A 9,098-nucleotide genomic window follows, 5' to 3' on the forward strand; every position below is an offset into this window, starting at 1 on the left:
TCTAACAGAATTTTCGTTTTTAACTGTGTACTCAGCAGTGTTTTATTTGTGTACTTCATTCGTAAAAGCTTGATTCAGAGGATTTAATCCTTACATATTAGATTGCCCAGAGAGGTTAGAGAACTTCCGTCCTTGAAATATTCAAATGCAGCTTAGAGCAATGTGCCCTAAGTTGGCCTTCTGAGGAGGCGCTTGGGGCAGAGGCCTCCAGAGATCCTTTCCAGCGTGAATTACTCTGTGATTCTGTACCTTAATTGTGGTAACATTGTCATATCACTGTTTGTCTCTTTACTACTTCAGATGGCATCCACATAGGCATCCTGCAATCAAAGGTTTTCTCTAGCTCAATGACACTGTCAAGTCCAGAGAGCCATCCTTGCTATTCCCTAAGAAAATTGAAGGCTGCCACTGGCTGAACTTAAATTCATTGAAATGAATCTTCCAAGAAAACTTTACATTTTTTGAATTTGTTTCTTCTTGGTGGAAAGTATTCTCCTCTAGTTTGGTTTAGCTCTAAAAATGTGGATTCTGGTGCCAATAGAAGACTTAATAGGGACTAGGCGTTGTTTTTGCTGAACGGTCTATGGGCTTTTTTAAAAATTATTGTAATTCCTTCTAATGAAGTGGCTGGACGGTTTTAATAAGATTTAAAACTCATCGTCTTGACAGGATTTACTGTTTCAGAAGAAGAGATTTTCTCATAAACAACATTCTCTTAAGTTTTATGTAAAGTTGCGACATACACAAGAATCGCCTGATTCTCAGAAGTGCTTAATTCCTCCTTGTGGCAACAGAAGGCAATGATGTGCAGTTGTTCAGCATCTCTGAAATACAGGATAAGCCACTATGAAGTCTTGCATTTCTTGCATTCCACATGCGACTTTCAGATGTGCAAGGAATGCAGGTCTGTCACTTACGGTATTGTGTGCGCCAGCTGCTTTTCAACTAGTGACATGATATTTTAGAGATTAGCAGCGTGAAGAGCTAATGTGTATGTTATGTCTGTATATTGCTGCAAATCTGGATTGCTCTGGATTTTTTTCTTCAGCAGATAGAAAAATGAATAAGGTAAAAGGAACCAACAGAGTCTGATAACTATGCAAAATATTTCAGTGCTGCAATTAACAGCAGCTATAATTTTAGTCCAGATTTAACATCAAAGGCGGTGGGGATAGAATTAGGATTTATATTCATTATAATTCCGCCAAGGCTTCAGTGAGTCTGATTGCTAGAATTCCTCTTTTGCATTAGCCGTCTTAACTCTGCCGAGCAGCTCTCTTATGTGCCTGGGTATGAGTGAGCTGCACTTGCCTCACATCGTCATCTTGCAATTCATGGAAATGCCAACACTGAGTGTTACATAGAAGTTCCAGCAGGCTTTGTTTCTGCTCTTCTTCGAAACAGCTGCCAAATTATGTTACAATTATCATGCAGTTTCAGCAGGGAGTATTAAAATGACAGCCTACTTGTGAGCTGGAACCACGTCATGATGTGGTCCGGAGGAGACCGTTCTCAGGAACGGAGACCCCTAAATGTTGGTGGGGAAATTTCCAGCCCACTCAGCCAGAAATGCCCTACTCAGTCTGTTGAGGTCTGCATTTAACCGTGGACATTACTGACTTTGTCCATTACTGAAGAGAATGCTATAACTAGCTCTGAATCCTCTAAGACACTTATCAAAGGAAAGACTAGTTCTTAGTAGTTTTCAGACTTAAGAAAATTGCTAATATTATCTAGATAATTATTTGTATAATAAATGAAAGAAGTGAGTAATTGCCATTGTTTAGCAATGTAACAGAGCTTTAAGGTAATCAAACAGCAAGACTGGCTGTTGTTTCATCTGTAGGAAACACAGAAACTCACAGATGTGGCAAAGTATTATTGTTTTGTACATAGTAAGAGGTAATAAGCAACACGTTCATGATTCACAGAAAAACCACCAGGCCTGTGGCCCGTGTTGTCAGGGGACTGTGACTTGTGACAGTGTCAGAGTTGGGATTAGACCCTTCTCCTCTATCTCACAGCTGCCTTGGATTTCATGAAAGATAAATCTTCTTAAGGGAGAGTTACATTTTAGGCCATAAACACTTTCTGACGATGCATGCTGTAGCCTAGTACTTCATTTCGTAAAATTATCTGCAAACTCACTCCATGCTTTGAGCTATGTGTCAACTCCTCTTAAATTTTTTTCTCATATTCTAAGGGTTGGGACTTAATATAAATTATTTTTAGCTATCTTGTTAGCATTGCTTTTCCTCAAGGATCAGAGAATTAAGGAGAAATAACACTCAACGAAATCAGTACAATTAAGCCTTAAAAGATGTCATGTTGTTTAAGATCATCAAAACTGTCTGGTGAGTCAGCATGGTCAAGCATGAGGATGGAAAATGTAAACAAAATTTAAAAAGCAGCTTTTTCCTCAAAGTTGTTTTTTGTTCTGTTTTGTTTTGTTTTGTTTTTAATATTTTCCTCCTCTTCCAGCCACAATTTCAACATTATGGTTGAAAATCACAAAGTGCCTTCTTTACAATGGAGGTGTAAGAATAAAATGTGACCAAAACATCTGTACATTGCAAGATTTCTCGGCAATCTGGTGTGTGAACTTGATGTATGGGGAATTGTTAACGCCCGAAAGAATATAAAAATGTACAAACACATGCTGAGTGCGAAGTGCTTGTTGGACGAGGTAATTGGAAGAGTCAGTCCAAGGTTGCCTTTGGTCTAATGCTGTCTATGCCTTCACCAGAGACTGGAATTCTGTCAAGGAAGAAAATGAGAAAGGCAGGGAATAAAACTAGATGAAAGTGGTTTTTAACATCTTTAGAAAAGGTAGGTAGAAATGACTTAAACTCCTAGCCATGGAGGGCTCCCAAGTTATTATAACACTGCACAAGCTACTGCTAAACTGAGATTCTGGGGGCGGAACAGATTTTTCACTCCTTAGAAGGAGTAAGTGCAGAGAGGAGGAATGCGCCTGTAAATTCATATTTGTGGGAAATCCTGAGCTAAAGGTAAACTGTCTTTAACCTGTTACAAACTGACTATAGCCAAGGAAGCAGAGAGTGAATTAGGTCGAGCCTGTAGGTTTCAATATGAGGGATTTTTTGGTTTTGTTATTCCAAAGAAGAAACACCAGTAGTGATAAAATTTCTGAAAGGGAGATTCAGTGGTTAAGGGCTAAGATCTGCATAATATTTGCAAATAAGATCTGCCTTATTTGGGGCTCATAAACTGGAGCTGCTAAAGCTGCTGCTAAAGCAAATTCCTCCAACAGTGTATCTCCCTCTCCTCCCAAACTCTGGCTAAGATTAGCACGTGTCTGTTAGAGTTATTGCCACCTGTCCTAGTTCAGCCGAGACAGCCCTGTTTTCAGTGACTTCATCTCTAATACATGATGCATAATGTCCTATTTTCCCTTGCTGCAGTTTCTAAAAGAAATAATCCTGGCTAATTCACATCATCCCTGTGAGGTTTTCTTTAGGAATTTGGTTTAGTTTCTTGTAGACTGCCCAGTGAAACTTGCCCTTATCTGATAATTCTCCAGCACAAAATTCTGTGCTGCATTGCAGCAGTTCCAGCCTTGAAAAACACCACCAGTCTTATTTTACATTACTGAACTAACCACTCAGTAATATTTGCCAACCTTTGACAGTGGTAGATGAAGAAATAAGTTTACGTAGGTGGAAGCGTGTTTGAAAATGAAAGTGTCACACGGCCAGAAGTGCAGAGCATCCACCGCCAAAATGGGAATTCAAAGAATGAATAGGTGTTTGGAATGTTTTAAAGATCTGTCACGTTGAGTGTATGGATCAGACATACGGCAGAATTAGCCCCAAGCCGTTATTGTTGATTGGAGGAACAGGCTCTGCATTGGGCCTAAATATCCTGTTGCTGCAACGGACACCAAATGGGAATAAAGCTATGAGAATAAAGGAGTATTCGCTAGTATAAAAATTGTGGCAGAAAGTACCAGGCCAAAGTACTTGGATGTGTTCTTCATGCCATAGTTGGAATGCAGCCCTAAACGCATGCATTTTAAAACACCAATTTTATGAAGTTTCCAGAAGTCTTACCTTCCACTCCAATTTTGCCATCACCATCAGTGTCACCTGCAGCCATAAAAGCCTTGGTCTCCGCAGAGGTGAGGACTCTGGCACTCGAAGAGAAATTCTTCAGAAACAGCCTGAAACAGAACCGGGGAGAGTACTGTGCTTGAGTTTTATTCTCTGAAATGCCCTGGCATATTGGTATTTCTGATTTTCTTCAGCCCGTGCCAAAACACCCGTAATGTAATGCCTGCTCTTGTTAGCTGAGGAAATCCACACAGATTCAAGGAAAGGCAAGGAATTGGGTTTTATTTTTAAAATGGCAGCAAGTTTTTCTAGGACACCAAGCAAGTTACATTGTTTAAAAAAATACTTACTGAAGCTCATCTTCTTCGATGAAACCACTCTTGTCCTGATCAAGGATTCCAAAAACTTTCTTTATCTGATCAGGAGTTTTGCTGGATAAACCAACCATGGAGAAGAAAGACTTGTAGTTGAAGGAATCGTCAGCTGGAAGAAACGGAAGTTGTTCAAATATTTTTCCTTGAAGTTATTACTACTATATGTTTTCCTTGTGAATATGTATGTCTTTTCTTATGCATCAGCCTGCTCCTCTTTCTCTTGTTCTCCGGTGTAGCAAAAAAGACGATTCGGTGGATGATTTCCCTTTTTAATCACTCTGTGCCTGTGGTCATATATCCTTTCAGCCAGTTTGAAGGTTTCTGCTACAGTGCTCATTCTGCTAAATCAGGATTTATGCAATGTCTTACAGGCAATTAATAGCAATTATTTAGAGGGTGCTACTGTAGCTGCAGACCAGCTCCTATAATTCTTACTTCCTTTTCGCTTAGTCCTTACTGTGGTGAGGAATTTGGTAGAAAAGTAAATAATTCACGGTCTTAAACTAGCTCTTTGAACACTTGGAAAATTGGCTTGATCTTGCTGAGGAATTCTTAAGAGAGCTGAGACTGGTCATTGCTTCACAAATGACACTTTGATTCTGCAAGCTGAGGCTTTTTTTGACATTTTTCAGGAAAAGGCTAACTATTTAAATATAAATAAACCTGTAATGGGTTTAAAAATTGTCAAAGTTTAGAGTTAAGCCAGCCCTAACTGAAACTGTGGCCCTTTAATTGCTGCTGTGTTTTGGGGAATGTTGCCCACCAAATAACCACTTGTGAGACTTTGTGAATTCAAGGGGCTGTACTGTAATGTAGCTCGAAAGAGACCTCACGGGGAAGGAATCTAAGGGGAAAATGATAGGCATGTCATCTTAAGACATAAAAATGATATGCATCTTCTGGCTGCAGAGAGACCATTCCTTACCCTGGCAGCTGGAGAGAGCAGATTCGATATCTTTAGCAGAAAGGATGTCGGTGATGGCCATTGTTGAACTGTAAAATAAATTAAATGTAAGCTAATTAGTCATTAAAATGACTTCTCTGCCTCTTCCGTGGCTCTATTTGAAGTTGCTGCTGTGACAGTATATGATAGGGCAGACATTATTCATCTAATCGCAAGCGGGGCGCGCGGTAACAGATGCTGCAGCAGGTGCTCCCCCGCGGAGCTGGGTGAGGAGGGAGGGACTGTGCAGGCGGAGCGCGGGGCTCAGCAGCGTCTGGGCCTCTGCTGCTCAGGGGTCTGGCACCAAGAATCACAGAATCACAGAATCTTCATGGTTGGAAAGGACCCTTAAGATCATCGAGTCCAACCAAACAACCTACAATCTCTGCCACTAGAGAAGAACTTCATGGCTTCCTGGAGGGGCGTCACCACTCAATTAAAATCTAATTATTCAATTAAAATAAGGCTCAGTATGACCCCTAGAACTGTATCGGAATAAATGTAATTGGAATTTTAAAAATCTACAATTACTATCCATACATGTGGTGATCTTTCCAAAGAATGAAAATCGTCGTGCAGAATAAGTAATAATAATTTTACTCATTTCAGGGAAATCTAAATTTGGAGAGCAAGTTCCTCCTGTTTAGTTGCAACAATAAATGTAACTGCACTATAAATTTGGCTTGCTGGGCTGCTGTATCATTAAAAGATTACATTTCATGATAGCTTTATAAAAAAGTTTTCTTAAGTCTGTTGTGGCATTTTTTGATTTATTTTTTTTTTAATTCCATGTAGGTGATAATAAACCAGATTTTTATCCAAATTTTGGCATTTCAGTATATTGATGTGCTTAGAACAGAGGTATTGAGACTTGATATTCATTCCTAATAGAGCGGAGGAGGTGTGTTCTTCTGATACAGCAGCATTTGACAAAAGATAACTCTTCAGCCACCAACAGCTGCAAGAGTTTGCCAACATGATACATATCGCTTAAGAAAATGCTGCAAGGCCTGAATTTCTAGTCAATTTTTTAGTGTGAACGTAGCATCGATGCATTTACGGTTTGGTAAACGGCACACACCAGTGCAATTTAAAACTTGTGACAATACTGTAAAGTAACTTCATGTTAATGAAGGAAGGGGAACTAAGGCATAGAAAAGTTATTCTTGAAAGCCACAAGAGAACACAAATATCTTTTCATGAATCTCTAACTGCTCTTCAACAACATCCCCCGTCCGGTCTGAGCATGGAAAGCAGCGTTCTTGAGAAGGAAACACCATTTATAGTCTGTGCACCGGTTTCAGATCTACATACAAGTCGAAACTGCCCCAAATGTGAAATGTCTGCCTCCGTACCTGTTGGTTTGCAGCAGAGGAAATTGTCATCCATTTCAGTCCCTTTTGGAATATCTCAGAAGGTGTAAGGAGACAATGGGACAAATTCACGCTGACGGCAATGAGCACTTCTCCAGCTAAGGCTGACGAGGTACTTTTGTTTTGCTGGCAGTTATTTTGTCCCAGTGGCTTCTTGTGCAAAGTACTTCCCCCTCTCAGCACTAGGCGAGATAATTTGGAGCTCTGCCATTCACCTAATTCTCGCTGCTGACAGGATTAAAAATGGGGAAGAGTTGAAGGAAAACCTAAAAATTGCAGCATGGTCTCATTTTTCACAAGGGGCATCGTTCCTGTCTTTTTCCTTCCTATGATCTGAATGCTGATTCTATTCCAAGTTAGCTTGTAAGAAAGATAAGACATACGGGAAGCTGAGAGAAGAACAGATAGTTTAATTGCATAGGCACTTTCCATTTAGGGAGCATTTTGCTTTTGTGTTTCTTTTTCTGAAAGCAGAGGATCTAATCAGCTTACCTTTGTGGTCTTCTTGACTGGATAAGGAAGCAATCTGCTTGGGAGGAACGTACTTGCTGTGTGTCTCCACCGGAGCTGAGCTTGCATATATATACTTTAAGTTGTATACCATATACAGAGTTTAGATTTCGGCGTCACGAAGGGGGAATGGTGTCAAATGAACTTGCCTAACTAATCATCTTGCACTATTTTTATCTCAAGAGAATACATATGATATTCGCAAACGAAACAAGATAAGTGGCTAGATAGGCGAAAAGGACAGAGTCATATCAAATTTCTTCTGATTTAAGCAGAAAATACCAACTTCTCCATATGATGTGGGGCAGAAATCCCCCCCCACTATCGGATATGCTTGATCCAAGGAGTCAGATGAAATGAAGCACTACTAACTTCTGAAGAGATGCCTTTAATGAATGTTTAAATGTGATAACTTGTTATCTTATCTGTAGACACTTAATGTGATAAAGTTTCATCATTACAGCACTGAACACAAAAAAAAATCAAAAAAGTCCTGTTCAAATATTGTTTGTGTAGCAAACCATTTAGGGGAAATAATAGTGGTGTGGTCTCCCAGAATTTCTGGTCTGTTGTTGTTTTGAAAAAAGCACCACACAGTGAATTTGTTGCTACAGGAGGTAAAATAATATTATGTCAATCCACGGAACAGTTGGTTGGGGGAGGGTATTTTGTCTGGTATGTTTCCAGAGAAAATCTTAGAATTCTGAAAGGTTCTAACATCCTGTTTAGTCGCGTATGTATGAAGCAAAGGGGTTGTGATCTACCCAGCTGTCTCTGAGACAAAAGCCCCTGAGCCCTTCATGAAAGATCTTTGCTTTCAGAGTACAGAGAAAAATTTCGATAGCGGCATCACTGCAGGGAACACTATGTGAGGAGCGTCTTTGCAATTCTGTAGCCTGCCTTCCCATCTCTTTTAGATAAGTGATTATGGTTTTTAGGGGTTTTGGCCAGCACTGTTTCCAAGTGTTCCTTTGTGCTAGTTACCTTTTTTTTCTTTTTTCTTTTTTTTTTTTTTTAAAATAGCATAGAAACAATTAGATGGTCTCAGTTTTCTTTCCTGAATGCTGTAGCCTAAGTGGGTGAGGAGCCTTGGTCTCACTTGTGGCTTGAGGCAGCAGAACAGGGAAAGACAAGTGCTATGGATGACAGCCCAAGGTGGCATTATGGCCAGGGGTAAGGGATGGCATGGGGTGACAGTGCAACTCGCATCACAGCTTGAGGTGGTGGCACAGTAAGAGAGGCTGTCTTAATGTTAGACAGAGTATCAAGGCATCCTTTTTCAGAAGCACTTCCCTCTAAGGTGGAAGGCAAACCTAGCCAAGCACTGAAGCCAACAGCTAATAAATCCTAGCGTGAAGCTGAAAAAGCGGCAAGTGGGGTACCTACGAGACCGTAGTGCATCCAACAGTGACAGCAGCTGGTGAAAGAGGAACAAAAACTATCGCAAAAGATACTGTGTATGGAGGGGGTGGCAGTTCACTTGCTGCATATAGACATAAGAGAAATTATTGCTACAGGGTTTCTTCTTTTTACAAATTCTGCATGTCTGCTCTCCATGAAAATGTTTCAGACACAGATAATTCTCGTGAGGGGAAGAACTGTTGGTTACGAATGGCTGTGGAAGATGTCAGCTTTCCCAGTTTTCTGAATGGGTTGTTCACCAGCTGACGCTGAAAAATTACAAGAAGAATTTGATGGATAGATATTTAATACTGGCTCTTGTTGCCACTGGTGACATCTGGTAGAAGGGTTACAAATATCACTTTCCCCCCTCAAACTCTTCTAAGAAATGACTTTTATTCTACATGGGAAAAAATTCCTCTCC

General features: G+C 40.2%; 1 protein-coding gene across 1 annotated transcript; it reads right to left on the reverse strand.

Moving 5' to 3' along the window:
* Positions 1-1,833: 1,833 nt before the first annotated feature.
* LOC128914109 (parvalbumin, thymic) lies at positions 1,834-7,369 on the reverse strand. The gene is made up of 5 exons (XM_054212683.1): positions 7,256-7,369; positions 5,373-5,440; positions 4,424-4,556; positions 4,074-4,183; positions 1,834-2,757 (listed from the first exon to the last, which is right to left on the reverse strand). The coding sequence occupies exons 2-5, from the start codon at positions 5,431-5,433 to the stop codon at positions 2,732-2,734; spliced, it is 330 nt and encodes a 109-aa protein (XP_054068658.1). The 5' UTR covers positions 5,434-5,440; positions 7,256-7,369; the 3' UTR covers positions 1,834-2,731.
* Positions 7,370-9,098: the final 1,729 nt, after the last annotated feature.

This window comes from Rissa tridactyla, chromosome 8, assembly GCF_028500815.1.
Source record: "Rissa tridactyla isolate bRisTri1 chromosome 8, bRisTri1.patW.cur.20221130, whole genome shotgun sequence".
NCBI lineage: Eukaryota > Metazoa > Chordata > Aves > Charadriiformes > Laridae > Rissa > Rissa tridactyla.